We start from the raw sequence: 15,171 nt of genomic DNA, 5'->3' as shown, positions 1-15,171 counted from the left end.
GATTGTAACTTGTCTCATCATGGGGGTTGAGTCTTCTTTTTTTGGCATTATCTATGATATTAGGATATAGAAATCCTGAACAACTAGAAAAATACATCAGGAAATTACAGAAGTTTTAATTTTTGTGTTATACTTTAAATCTACAAAACCTGTTCATCTTTGAACTTTAAGTAAAACAAAATATTGTAATTTGAATAATTCATACTGCTGCAATTTTTAGTATCTTTTAAAGCATGTATAATTACGTTTGTGGCATTCTTTTTAGTTGCATGTACACACAAATATCTTAAGAAGGGCTAACAATATATCAGCTGCAGTTGTGTGTTGTTTTCAACCTGCGTAAGAAACACTCACACACACAAATGCGAGTGAACAATTCGTTTGTCTTTTTTCTACAAACTAAAACAAAACTCAGTAGCACCACTGATTTAATAAATACGTTAAACTAGATTATTTTTTTATCAGCTTTTCAAAGATTTTCAAAGTTTCCAAAAATAGAAAACAAATATGTATTCTTAAAACAAACCGAGCATAATGTTGGACATTCCCAGAAAGTAAAAGCTGATTCTGATAGATAAGGACAGATTTAATTTAATTATATTAATAACTAAATATATATATATATATAAACACACAAATTTTTTTTGCATACATTTAGATATGAATAGTTATTAAAGAATCCATCTTAAATTTACAAATTAAATTTGTCAATTTTTTTGTAAAACCCAATTAAACACTGTTGTGGTCCTTTTTTCATGATTTTAATCAGTAATTACAATTCTAAGGATAAAAATTATCTTTTCATTTTAAATGATCATATATATCCCATATTACATGTTTAATTCAAATTTAAAAGGGTAACAGGAAAAAGGGAAAATGTGATGCTGATAAGGAGACCATCCAAACACACACCTGTTTCCTTTTTTTATTTGAGAAGGTTTTGATTGAGTGATGAGTTTGCACCCTGACGAGTAGCACAGATGCAATAACAGAGAACCGCCTCTGTCAGCTGGAGCAGTGGTCTGCTGAAAACAATGAAAACAGCACATGATAGATAGCTCAGTCAAAAGGTTAACGGTAACTCACAGACAAAACGTCTTGTTTTTAAAAAGTGCATTCACAAACATGACAAGTACTCTCAACTCATGATGTCTATTTTTATGTGATACAAAATATGCATACCTGTTTTAGATTTGTCTGAATTTCTATACATAGATATTTCTCCAAAAGGATCACCTTTTTTTTCTTTTTACAAAGGTTAAAAGCAGGGTTGTGGTCATAGCAGCTTCGGATATCTCTTGCCTCTTTGTCATGTAACGAGATACACATAGTCTAAACAGATATCCAAATAAAACCTACAATTTCTCTCTGTTGTTCAACTCAAATGACATATTGTCTTTATTGACAGAGATATTCATGAGTGAAGCCTGCAGTTTAGAAAAAAAGAATCAATAAAATGCTTGGGCCGTTAAATATATTTTTGTATACCCGCTTTTTTTTTTTTTGTCAATATCATAAATACTAAAGACACAGGACAACATTATAAGACAATGCTGAGAGACTAAATGTAAAGATTAAAATATTTCAAACATTATTTTTTCAAGTTTTCTAGTTCATGAGAAAAAAAATATATCAGGCGAGCACAGAAACACTATACTTCAGTCTTTTCTTCAGTCTATCCACGGTCCTTTAAATTTAAAAGAGCAACCCCAAACAGGGTTGCTGTACAAAGACCAGACTGTCTTTAAACAAAACTGTCCTTTTGGGTGTTAGTCCTGTCCAGAAAAGACACTTGCCCTTTATCACTGAGGCAGGATCCTGGTTTCCAAAGGAATTCATAAAAGCAGTCAAACATACCAATAAAAACCAATAAGTACCATGCAAATCTTGCAAGACGACATATTCTCAAACAAGAGACAGTTTTCTGTGTACAGGCGAAATATCAAGTGAGGAGGGAATGGGTGGAAGGCAAAGACCTCTAATCAATACTAAATACTATATTTCCAAAACCAAACAAAAAAATATTTAATCTGTACATAGTTTAGTACATGTGAATTCAGGCTGGATCAGCAGTGTCTTTCCTCGTCATCAGACTTTTAGTCTTTGCCAAATGCCTACCTTGGAATAATACAGAAATGTCTTTAATTGATCCCAATCTCTTTATTCTCCTCCATATATCTGGAGAAGGGACGACTGGCTACGACGTCCAAACCAGCCTTGTCTATACCAGTCATGGGAGGGCTGCTGCCGGTGTGAACACGGTCCATCCCTCCAGGCATAGCTCCCAATGAAGTGATACCTGCGCCGCCAAGGCTGACGGGCAGCTGAGTGATTCCTCCATTCTGGATCACAGAGATCTCATTGTTCTTCATGGCCAGGCCGTTGGTGATAGCGGCAGCATACTGGTTCCAGAAGCCTGGGTCGACATTCATGGCCCGAGCCGCCAGATCCTTCTGAAACATCTCACTGAATTTCATGGCGTCCCCACCCAACAGGGCCATGGGATTCTCCACAGACAGGCGCCGACCCCTACGGGCTGGAGCATTGTTCCACATGTGTGTTCCCATGTGAACCTAAAAGTAGCAACAAAATAGAGAAAAATCAAACATCATGAGCCTGTCCTTGTTGACAGCCTCAAAGTCAAAGCTCTAACAAATAGTTACATAAATAAGATGTTTTGGATGGGTTGGAATGAAAAGGAAAAGGCCAAAACTTAATATACAGGCAAACATGTTTTTTAATTAGAAGAAATGTGAAAACAGTTCTCCAAGGTTATTTGTTTGTTACACATTAGTATTTATTTTTTCTATCAGAATGACCCCATCTCTGTAACGTTTATATTGAATCTTACCTTCAGATTGCCCTTTGTGGTGAAAGCCCTTCCACAAATGGAGCAGGCAAAAGGTTTCTCCCCTGTGTGTGTGCGCTCATGGATTTGCAGAGCACTGGCTGAAGAAAAATTCTTCCCACAAGAGTGGCAGTTGTGCTGCTTAGGAGTACGGCGTGGAGGTGGGGGAGCCAACATGGGGTTGATGCTGGGGCTCATGGTGGTTGGGGGCGCTGCAGCTGGAACCTGAATGCCCACGGGCAAGTGAGAGTTGTCGCTCAGGGATTTGCCGTGCCCATTCATTTCCATTTTGATCATGTTTGTCGCAGTGCTAGCCAAATTAGGCGTGCATAGCCCTAAAATACACAAGAAGAAATTTATGTTATAATATTGACATATTTAGCTTGCAAAAGGTAATACTTCAAAGGAGAGCCTCATAGCTGTATGTCAGCTTCTTTAATTAGTCAGAATTTGTTGTATTTAACAGTCTGATGTACCTTTTACACAGCTCTATTAGCCAAAGGTGTTTAGATAATACAAGATTATATAATAATGAACAGTGTTTATTTGTGAATTATTATTAGAACATTGCTAAGTAATAACTATTAGATGAGAGCTATACTGATATTAACTTCACTTTAAATGAAATGTTAAGTTTTAGTGTAATGTTCTCATACCCACCTCGCTCTCTGTTTAAAAACAGCATGTTGAAGTGGCTTTCCTCCTTGATGAAGTGCCTGCCAGGTTGAGTGGCAGTCAGGTCAAGGGCCCCGATGCCTTCAGTCGCAGAAAGCGGAGATGGGGTCTCTGATTTTTCTGACTTCACTGTTGCCAAGCCAGCTGCATTGTTCTCCTGGCCCTCATCTGCCATCATAACACTGCTGTGGTTATTATTATTAAATGTAGCTGGGGACTTGGATCGCTGGCTCTCAGAATGGCTATGAGCTGGGGACAAGTGCTGCAAAGAGCCAGAAGACTCAGACAAAGCAGGGCTCCCCAAACTCTGACCTTCAGCATCCCCCGCTGCAGACAGGGAATCAGTGGTAAAACAGTCAGACTCCCCTACAAAGCTGCTGCCATTCTGTGCAGGCTTCTGACCAAATGAGCGAGTCATGTTAGCAGTACAGTCTATCATCTTCATCTGGTTTTCCATTGCAGCAATGCTGGAGATGATGGATGTTGGTGGAGAGCTCCCCGGTGAATAAGGTTTAGATGGGTCCACTTCTCCTTCTTTTAGATCAGCTTCATCATCCATAGCCTGTTCCATTTCATCCAGGAGGTCGTCATCATAATTACTCATTGCGTCTAAGCTCTTCTCATCAAAGGAGAGGTCTGTCTCCATCTCCTGTAGGCTTTCAGGGATAGGAGTGTTGGGGATCTGCCCTCCCATGTGCATACGGATGTGCTGCTGCAGCACAACAGCGTTAGTGAACTTCTTCTGACATATAGGGCATGAGTGTTGGACTCGAAGTGGGGGTTTGGATCTGTGGACACCAAAGTGTGTTTTCAGGTTTCCCTTAGTGGTGAATGCTCGTCCGCATATCTTGCATTTGAATGGTCTCTCGCCAGTGTGGATACGGTAGTGCATCTTCAGAGCACTCTGGCAGCTCAGAACACGATGGCAGATAACACACTGGTTGGGGTCAGTCATCTTCTTGTCAATATTCTCTACAAGCTGCTGCAACTTTGACGTCTCTGAGGTTTGCATAGAGTCTAGGAGGCCTCCAAAGGGAAATTTGGCCTTAAACTGGTCCGATAGCATGGGAAGGACAGGATGAGAAATGGAATTAGAAACTGAGCTGGGGCTACTGATGAGCTCAGTGACTTGACCACTGCCTGACGAGGTTGTGGAGGTGAGGGTGGTGGAAATAAGCACTTGAGTTACTGTAGTTGTGGTGGTTGTGTTCTCCCCTGGCCTAGTAGAGCAACTTGGGGACAGGAGAATGCCTTCAGGTTTCAAGAGAGGGGGTGCCTCACTTCCAAGGTTGGGTTTTGGGGAGGGTGAAGTAGTGGTCATGCCAGAGTCAGTGGTGATATTTGGGGACAGAGATGCACACTCACTTGAGGGTGGTGAAGGCCTCTGAGGGGACCTGTTGAGTGGAGTCATGCTTGGAGATTCAGAGAAACCTCCTATCATACTTGGGAGTGTTGGAGGCAGCTGGAGCCCGACAGAAGTGGGAACAGTGGGAAGAACGGGTTTACTGTCCAGCCATGTGGTAACAGGTTTTTCTGGGGGCAACGACATGCCGTATGGGATGCCTGAGCTTGTGGGCACATTGTCCAGGTACTCTGGCACAGGGTAAGGGTTCATCTGAATGTGGGGGTATTTCTCTTTGTGCCTCTGGAAGTGGACTTTTAGATTCCCCTTGGTGGAGAAACGGTTGCCACAAATGTTGCATTTGTAGGGCCTCTCTCCAGTGTGGGAACGCAGGTGGATCTGCAGGGCGCTGTCGCTGCCAAACACCTTGGCACAGAACCGACACTTATGCTTAAAGAATGGGTCCTCAGAGCTGGGCTTTGTGTCAAACACAGACACATTGGGGGGCTTTCCCTTGCGGTGCTTCATTAGAGCAGAGAGTGGATCGAGCGCATTGGCTGTGGCTGCTATGCTTGCCAATGGATTTGGGAAGATGACGCTGCTTGAGGAGCTGTGAGGTATCAGCGGTAGCGTGGAGGAAGAGTTTAGGATGCTGCTGTGGCTAAGGGAGGGAGGGGTGGTGGAGTTCCTGGGAAGAGCTGAGGTGCTGCTGATGCCACCACCTCCTGTTATGCTACTGCTAGTGCTACTGTTGTTATTTGTGATTGTAGATGAGCAGGAGGGATGTAGAGATGACAATCCAGTAACACTTGGTGGGGAAAAGACTGAATTATTTGAAGATGTGTTTGGAACTGAGGAGTTAGACTGTTGAGTGCCACCTTGTGGTGTTTGTGAGAGAGGTCCTTCCATTGCTGATGTCAAAGGCGAAGGACCCTGACCATTGAGAGTGGCTGGCAACCTAACAGGCAGTTGATGAACAGGAGGAGTGATAAAGTTATGCAGCTGAAGCTGACTTGCGACAGGAGGGACACAGGAGGACACAGGCCCCTGGGTCCCAGCTGCATTACTGTGATGATGGTTGATAGCGGGTTGTGGGGCAGACTGTCTGTTCATGAGAGCCACCTGACTTCGGATTTGTTCTATTAGCTGAAGCTGATGAATCTGCTGCTGCTGAAGTGCCATCAGCTGGTCCAGGATCATGGGAATGGCCATGTTGGAAACCCCACTGCCTGCTGCTGCTCTTACACTCTGTGAAAACTGGGCAACTGCAACCCGGGTGCCGTGCAAGGTCTCCAAGGTAACATTGGTGCTTGGCATGGTGTAGCTTGTAACAGCAGAGGGTACAACATCGTTGAGCTGAGGTAGAGAGCCATCTGGCTCAGGGGATGTAACATCTCTTTCTTCAGGATCCATATTTTTTTCAGGTGAAAGTTCCAGCTCCATCTGCTCATCCTCCTTTTCCTGGACACTGGCCTCATTTAAGGTTGCTGTCTCTGGGACGTCATCCCCCTCACCAACAGGACTCTGGTTGCCGTCCCTGGGGTCTTCACTGTCATCCTGTTCACTGGGGCAGCTGGGTACAGGCGAAGGCTCCGAGGGGTACTCCTGGGAGGGGTTAGGTGTGTCCTCATTGTCATTCACTATGAGCACCAGGGGGTTCTTGGTACAGCTCTTTAAATGTTCACAGAAGTCTGACCACTTGAAGAACTCAGCACAACACTTTTCACATACATGAGTCTCTTCACTGCCACTGCGGCTCTCATTCCCGCTGTCGGCGTCTTCCAGCACATCACCTCGGGCTGGAGGGAAAGGGAGAGAGTCAGGAGAGTGGAAGGGGATAGGAAAGGGAGGGGAGGGGGGTGAAAGAAGAATTAATGAATAAATAATCAATAAAGAATCCACACATATTTTGCAGTGCAGCAAAGATTTAACCTTTGATTTTTTTTCTCTCTTTTAACATAACCAAAATCAATATTCTTTTTCTTTTTTTTTTTTACTCTGAACAAATTGCCCTAGTTCACCAATTCTCAAGACCCAGATTTGTGCATTTGCACCCTCTCTATAGAGCCAGCTAATAATTTTCTTTGTGCAATCCATCAAATTATGAGGGCCTATCAATTGTGGATACTGCCGCTTAATGAAATTCCATAGAACCCATTGATTTCCAATATTTCATACAATTCACAGCTGCCTCATCTGTTGGGTACAAATCAGGACTTTGATGGCCCCATTAGGATTCCCCTCTGCTATCAAGCTCAGTCGTTTCCACCTGAATTTTAAATGCTTGGGCCTTTTCTTTTAGCAATGCAACAGTAATATTTTAGCCCTGAAAACACTGTGAATATCATGCAAGTCGTCCAGTCGTCCATGCAAAAGTAAAAATTTGGCCATTTAAAATGTGCAAAACCAAAATGTTTGCCCACCTCTAAATGTTTCTTTAGAATATTCAAAATGCCTAACATTTCCTTTCAGCTAAGAAAAGCTCAGTGTTACTTTCTCTGTGTCGCTCTTCCATGCTCACTGACATAGGACTCTACAAATTACATACTTGTGCCATGGCAGCAAAGTCTCTGATTAGTTACACATGTTTAATCACAGTTGTAGGAAGCCACTTCCTCTTCCACATGCAACCATTAAGAGTCAAACAAACTGGGACAAACTCTGAACATGGACCTAATTCACACCTGATCAAAACCAAGTAAAACAGCCACCCATGTAAGTTTATTTTTTTCTTTTTAAGCATAGTTATAGTGTGTGTTTGTTTCTCTCTCTTTATGTTCAAATAAGTATATTCCTTCTAATACTAAGATAAAGTGTACTTAAAAACTATTCATTACATACTTTTTTTCCAGTTTCCTCTTCAGATTATATCCAAACACCCAGCAAAAGTGGTAATGTAACTTCCCATCATTGAAACTATTTTACGCTTAACACTATAAAATGTAAGCATGTTTTTTTTAATTGCGAGTTCTTAGGATATTTCTTAGGAACTTTTATATATTAACTGTAAAACTGAAAGAAAACAGATATTAGCACTTTGGACCGCATCTGTAATTCCCTCTGACAGTGAATTAAAAGGATAAAAAGAGTGACCCCGGAAAGCTACTGGAAAAGGATGTATCTTACATCCTGCACATTCTTATTCAACAGGAAAAGTCCTTCTGAGCTTTTTTTGAGTCATACAGTGCTTATGATTAAAGGTAAAGCAGAGCAAACCGCGGAGAAGCAGACATGACACAATGTGCCAATTACAGTAACTCATTAGTAAAGAAATTAATCACTCCTCCTGTAATCTGCAGCCAAAGGGGGACTATCATGGTCTGGCAAATGTGACTTGATTGTCAACAGAATGGTTTTGGACAGACTTTGTTTTTATCTCCACTGGCTGCAAGAACTGACGGAGTAAGGTTTTACTTCACTTAATCATTTGTGTTGCAAAGTTGTTATAAAAAAAAAATCCTTAAGCAATCACAGGAAGTCAAAATATAAAATTCAGAAAAATTGCAAATATTTTTTTGATAGTATTTTTTTCAATAACAATAAGGCCAATCTGTTTGTGAACTCAGTATAAGACTTCTGTTCAAACAAATTTAATTTGAGCTCAAAAAGAAAAAAAATAAGAAAAAAAATTGACGATTGGAAACATCAGCCACACGTGACAGCGGGCTAAAAAGCTCCTTAGTCCAGCAGCGGACAGCAAAACTCATTTCCATAATTGAGGGTTGAAAGGTCAACACAAATGGGTAGGCATTGTGTTGAGCTGATTAGTTATTAGAATGGTATTACTGTCAATCTCTTTTATTCATTCATACAATTACAAGTGGGGGCCTTTGTATGCCTCTGACCCCACACACACACATTCACACACACACATATAGACACACTTTCAAACAAGGAACGTACACAGATTATGTATATACATATAGAGATAAATGCCTTAAAATACATACTAAAAACTATCTCTAAAGCTCTAACTGGAAAATACCAGTCCAGTCTTTTCATTGGTGTTTTTGCACAGGCCTACCTTATTAAATTTACCCTCTGCATGTATTTTTTTAAATGACAAAAAGGGAAGAAATTGCATTTTTTTCCTCCATATAATCCCATTTTGTGAATTTAAAAGTTACCATTTTAGACATATCCTCTCTGACTCACATATAATTACTCTGCCGCGTTTACCGTTCGTCGATTAAAAAAAAAAAGAATAATAAAGAATTTTTTCTTATTCTTCTCAACACTCCTAACAGCTTAAAATGCTGAGACGCCTTGATATAGCGAATGCTGCCTTTCGTGAAGATTTTAGAAAAACAATTAAGATGCGAGAATTTGTTGCTAATTGTGTCAGTTTGAACTGCCTGACAATTAGTCGGCGTTAATTACAGCAGAACAAGCTACAACTATAAACCACCTGATCATTTCTATGGCTCCACTGAAAATATCAAAAAGTGTCCGTGCTCATACTCATAAAACAGCTGTGCAATCGCTCTCCGGTGCCACTGTGTTGAGCAGCTGTCAAGGCGACATTTTGTGGCAGTTGTGTGTTTGCAAGACAGTGAAAAGGTGTGTGTGTGTCTACATAGGTATATATACATATATATATATATATGTATATGTGTGTGTGTATGTGTGTGTGAGAGAGAGAGTGTGTTTTAAGGAGGGTATTGATTTTACTATAGGATGAGAAGAAAGGACGAAAGAAATGATGTTTAAAAAAATCTAATCAGTTTTTCATTCCTTTAAGAGTCTTAATTTACCCAGATGCAAATATTTTGTGGAACGCAGTCAATAGGGGGATTGTGGACATTGAATCTACTTGTCAGCTATCATGCTCAGCAATCTTTGGCATGCTAACTGAAACCGCTAATCTGACATATTATATCAGATGAGGTATTCATGCTTTTCACTGATTCTGTGACAGTCACAGAGCTGGACACTGAGCGAAGCAGAGGGCAACCACAAATTCCCCCATTCTTAAAAATATCCCGACTGCTTTAATGAACCTACACAGACAATGAGAATTGTAGCATTTCAAGTATCAATATCTCATTTAAAAAACAGAGTGCTGTCATTTAACCAGCCTCTCAGTACAAACCCTTTTTTTTTTTTTTTACATAAACCAAGGATGTAAGAACAGCCAGCGATCAACACCTGCACTTCCACTGATCCTTGAGGTGCCCCTTTTCATTTCCCTTTTAAATCAATTCCTCTAAAGAACCTAAGGATAACTCAACGTTCTCAAAATGAGAAGCATCACTGTAAGCTGAGAGCAAAAAATTAGGCCTGCTGTGTATAACAATATTGGAATTTACATCCTAATTCCATCTTTCCACTGAATGTTTTTCAGTCACACTTCCACAACTTTAATTTAAGAAGTTATTCATTTACGCTTTGTTAAAATTCTTTGACAAATAACTATTCTCAGGGAGTTATATTGTGTTTTCTGCTTCATTTGAATTTTTTGTCTATATCTCGACACGGCTTAAAAGAAGAAAAGTCTCACTTGAACTGTTTTGCCCTCATCTAAAATCAGCTTCCCTGCTCAAGACTTGTATTTAAACCAAAAAACGTAAGTGATTATTCGCGTTCATTTTTTGAATAAACAGATTCTTATATAAAATGCTTTTTTGAGCTATTAAACAACCCCTGACTCTAAAGTCTATGACGCAGAACACACTGAGCATCTCCTGGAAGGATCCCATGCATCCTCAGACCTGCAGAGGCTCGAGCGTCCTCAGCACAGCTGTGTGTTAGAGTGTGTGTCATCGGCCCGGTCAGCCCTACTGCAGAGTGGTACAGTCATATCTGCACACACAGAGAGGCCTTTGTCATCGCCTGCAGATGTGGAGCAGCCAAAACATTAACGATTTGTTTGTGCAAGCATTTGCAATACAGTATTCAATGACGGCACTCTGTCCAGATGACTGTGTCACCCGTCAAGATGGCTCTCTGTGAATGGATCTACGGAAGAGCATGAGGATGAGGCTTCAGGATCTAATGGGCGTTCGTCCTCTGCATTCAAACAAGATATTTATCAAACCTGTGCTTTAATTTAATTTAAAATTCATAGATTGTAATTTTCACATTAAACAAAAGGACTTTCTGTTATCATTCACAACTGCTCCTCCATTTCTTACATTCCTGGGCAAACCAGTCCTAAAATCATCTGAACAAACCAAAACGAAAACCTACTAATGATGAACAAATGTACCTCTTCTGCAGATGGCTTGTTTGCTTTCTCTTAAATCCTCAAAATCTGCTCTGTTGCCTCGTGTTTAATAGCCCTTCCGTCTCCTGCCTCGTCCTTCCTCTCAATCAGTATCTCACTTGCTCGTGTGTGTTTTCAGTGCTGAGTAGTAATTAAGACGCAGCCATATTTGAGTGCCTTCTTGAAGACATCCTTGGCACAACTATGTGGGTGGTCCACAGGCCTGCACCCAGTGGTGAGAGGGGATTAAAACAAAAGGCAAACAAAGCCCCACTGCAGGGGAAGTGGGCAACAACCATGTAGTCACTGTCAGCAAGGATTCTCTCACTTTGCTGTGTTTTCTGCTCATCAACAACACTCGTCCCTGCCTTGGTTATTGAGAGGAAGGAAAGTTTCTGCCTTGAGATTTTACAAATTTTGGCATGAAAATCACATAAGTATGGCCTGCCTGGACGCTGTGGAAAAGAAAAAGTAAAAGCTTCCTCACGAGTTTCCTAACATGTTCTCTGAGAAATTTAAAATGATTCACAATGCAGTAACCATGAAAAAAATCTGCTTTTTCTGCTTGTTCTCAGTGCTCTTGCTGAAAATTCCTTAAAACCTTCTTCTGACTGTGTACAATTTGCACACCAACAAGACACTGGGTGCAGAGGAAGTGGCGGTGTGGTGAAAAGCCTGTCGCTGCTCACACTTTCTAGGACACAAGTGAGCTGCGCTGCCAAGGTCAGCGGCACACATGTTCTAATTGTACAAAGAGTTTGACTTCTAGCGGCAGGATCTGGCTGGCTGGGGCTACACAAAGGTTAAGTCAGCAAGCTTTGTAAAAGCACTCCGAAGCACACCTCGTCCTCCTCCTGATCTTCCCATCCTGACACATATACACTACCCCCCCATTCCCCCCTGGGGGCAAGTGTCCGGAAGGCCTGGGGTGTGTGTGTGTGTGTGTGGGGGGGGTGATATACCACACAAGGCACATCACCCCCCCTCTTGCTTGATTTGAGTTTTTCATGTTTTCAGGGATGCAGCCAATTAAGGCCCCCTTGCTGAGCTGTAGTGGAAAACTGTTTAAAAAGCCCCAAAATGAAAGAAAAAATCTAAACCATCTTGTGGATGCTATCTTGTTTGCCGGCTATTCTCATGAAGTATCTTTTCTGTATGGACACCAGGTGTGTGTCAGCGCAGTTTGACCACCAAAAATTGATGACTTTCTCCCAACCACTTTTCAAACAAAAATGGATTTTAAGTCTCAGTCGAGCAGCGGCTCACGACAGGAGCTTTTGAATTCATTCAACAATATATGCAGCGATTTGTCAAGGCCAGCGATCGATAGTGTTCGTCACAAGCTGCACCACAGCAAGAGGGAATGGAGAATCCGATCACGCTGCAGTGATACACTGACAGTCTGACATTAGGAGGCTCGCTGTGTAAGGTAGCTTTGGATGAGACATGGTGTTATTGGGTTTGTTTAAGTGTGTGGGCTCACTGTGCTCTGCCAAGGGCTTGGGATTGTTTCACTGCTGCGTCTGTCCTGAATACAAGCAAGCCACTATAGTACTTCAACAAGGAAAGAACATTCCATGGCCATTTCCAATCTTGAGCACAATATCACTGACAGTATACAGTATGTTATAACGCAGCGCATGTGTGTGAAAGTTTTATATTAAAGACAAAACACCCACCCTGTAAGGTGCGTAAAATCTAGGGGGCATTATTTTCTAGAATTTCCACATTTGTCTCCTGTCTTCGTGTTTTCATATCCAGACATTTTAACCTGGATTTTAAGATAAATCCTAGCAAAATGAAAATCATGTGAATGTGAGCATTTTCGAGTGGGAAAAAGGAAGTCCTCTTTTTCATTCCATAATCCAACAGGAGAGAAACCTGATGGATGCTTCATAGCTCTGACCAAAATCAGAGAGGGGTTATCGCAACACCCAAAGAGTGTTTGTTTTTGTGACTGTGAATAGTCCATAAATTACAGGAAAAAAAGAGTAAATTGGACAAAAGAGCCAGCAGTCATTAATGTGACTCTCCCTCCCCTCCCTTCACACCAACATTTCAACATGCAAAGACAGCCGCTCCCCAGAGATTACATCACGCATTTCTATTCTAAAGAAGCCCTGGAAAGTGTGTGTGTGTTGGCCAACAGAGGCCAAGCTATAGAAAGGTAGAAATAAAAGCAGTGATTTGTTGAGACAACTGACCTCCACAAATGAGCAAACTGATATTTTTTTTATGTAAAACTACGAGAAATAAAACAGTTTAAATTTAGTGGCAAATTGTTATTATTGAGGTGTGGTGAAGCAGCACAAAACTCATAAATTAATTTCAGTCACATCCTCATAATCAAATAGAACTTTAAAAAAAACAACATTTGTTTATCAAAAAAGACATTTTAGTGGCTGGATTTCAGTTTGATACGTGACCATGTCTGCGCTGTAAAAGTGGGGAAGGTTTCGTAGAAAATTCCCACCGCGCTTCGCTTTGCCTCGGACCTGACTTCCAACTCTGAAGTGATGTTTTTGTTGTGCAAAAGCCTGAGTACAGGCTGAAGGATAAATAATCCTTTTCTCCATATGGCGAGGACAAGCTCTGTCAAGCGATCTTGTCGACAATGTGCGCGAAAGGGAACAAATCAAGTGTGCTAAATTTATGTGAGGGGGGTAAACAAAAAACATTTCCATGACAAAACAAGGCTTCGACCTGCAACAGACTCCGCATTTTTGTCCCTCGCAGTGCCAGGCAGGCGCTGAGGGGGACAAAAGACACCACTGCCCGATTTAAAAATAAACATTACATCCGACTGTTTTAATTTTATTTCACAATGTTAGAAATATGAATTACCCGCGCGTTTCCGTCTGTATCCGCCGAATGAAGAATTCAACACCTCTAAGAGAGAATTTCTAACATTTTCCAACTTGTCTTATGTCTGCGAGTGTTTGGAGAGGTGTGTATTTGAATGTGCACGCATGCACAAACAAAAACGGACTTGAAACGACTTCAACATAATTTAAGAGGCCAGCTCCGATGTTAACATATAAAGAAAAGCTTTAAATCGGTTCAATTTCGAAGCAGGCCTTTGGGGGGAAAAGGCCTCCAGTACATAATGTAGATGCTTTAAGTGTAAACTGCTCTACATTTATTCTATCACGCGCATTTGTTCCGTCAATCGTAAAGGTCATCTGTCAGCAAACAGCCGACAATGATGCAACCTGGACGACTTGTAGGTTTCTTTTGGGGGTGGGGGTGGGGGGGGCGGGGTGAATAAAATAAAAACGCTAAACTCCTTCTTGGACCACTGTGTTAACGAGGAGATGTTTTTTCACATAATAAGTGCATAATAATGGCTTCACTGCAGATGGTTTTATATACATCCAAGAAATAAATAGAATCGACAGCCCCACAAGAAACCAAGTGAATACAAATAAAACTTTAAGAACGAGTGAGGAAATGACACAAAGGTGAGGAGAGGAGCTGAGAGGAGGAAGTTGTCTGGATGAGGAAGCTCAGCTGATCAAATCCACTCACCGTGCTCGGAGATCACCCCGGCTAGTGCGGGATCCTCGTCCGACTTGAGGTGCTGCGGCTTGGCTTGCTTGCGTCGGGACATGCTGCTGGCAATGTCAGTGCTGGCGATGCTGCTGAGTTCACGCTCCGAGATGTGTCTGCGTTTTGCAGATACATCAGCGAAGAGCGAAATGAATCAACACAGAAAAAAGTTCGCAAACAGTCTGGCGGCGCAGAGAGATGGTGGCGGTGTGTGTGTGAGTGTTTGGAGGGGGGAGGTGAGGCGGAGGGGGGCACGTGAAATTATCCCGTGTTGCTGCTGCCGCCGCTGCTGTTGCTGTGAGTTGGATTGCGCATGTCGGGATAATAATTATGATAGTGAATAATGCCTCGCGATTAACGGAACCGTGTGAAGGTGGGGAGGATTGGCTGGAGTCCAGCGGGCGCGCATTGGATATGGTAATGAGGGACGGACTAAGCAATTAGCCGCTTCACTCTCAGACTTTATCCGTCTCTTTTCTCCTTACCTCCCCCAACAACACACCAAACCTCTTGTTTTTCAACAGTTCACAGGGGGGGGGTCTCCAACTGGCA

At 41.8% G+C, this 15,171-nt stretch overlaps 1 protein-coding gene across 1 annotated transcript in view; it reads right to left on the bottom strand.

Annotated features, from left to right (window-relative positions):
• Window positions 1-879: 879 nt before the first annotated feature.
• sall3a (spalt-like transcription factor 3a) overlaps window positions 880-15,171 on the bottom strand; it is a 15,285-nt gene continuing 993 nt past the window's right edge. The window contains exons 1-4 of the mRNA XM_072394777.1: window positions 14,599-15,171; window positions 3,509-6,664; window positions 2,852-3,183; window positions 880-2,573 (exon numbers count right to left, since the gene is read on the bottom strand). The exon at window positions 14,599-15,171 is cut by the window's right edge and continues 993 nt beyond it. Coding sequence (XP_072250878.1) covers window positions 2,142-2,573; window positions 2,852-3,183; window positions 3,509-6,664; window positions 14,599-14,680 — 4,002 coding nt within the window. The 5' untranslated portion in view covers window positions 14,681-15,171 and the 3' untranslated portion in view covers window positions 880-2,141. The remainder of the gene's footprint in view (window positions 2,574-2,851; window positions 3,184-3,508; window positions 6,665-14,598) is intronic.

Source organism: Leuresthes tenuis, unplaced genomic scaffold, assembly GCF_036924035.1.
Source record: "Leuresthes tenuis unplaced genomic scaffold, fLeuTen1.0.hap1 SCAF_10, whole genome shotgun sequence".
Classification (NCBI taxonomy): Eukaryota; Metazoa; Chordata; class Actinopteri; order Atheriniformes; family Atherinopsidae; genus Leuresthes; species Leuresthes tenuis.
This window is presented reverse-complemented; position numbering and strand designations above follow the sequence as displayed.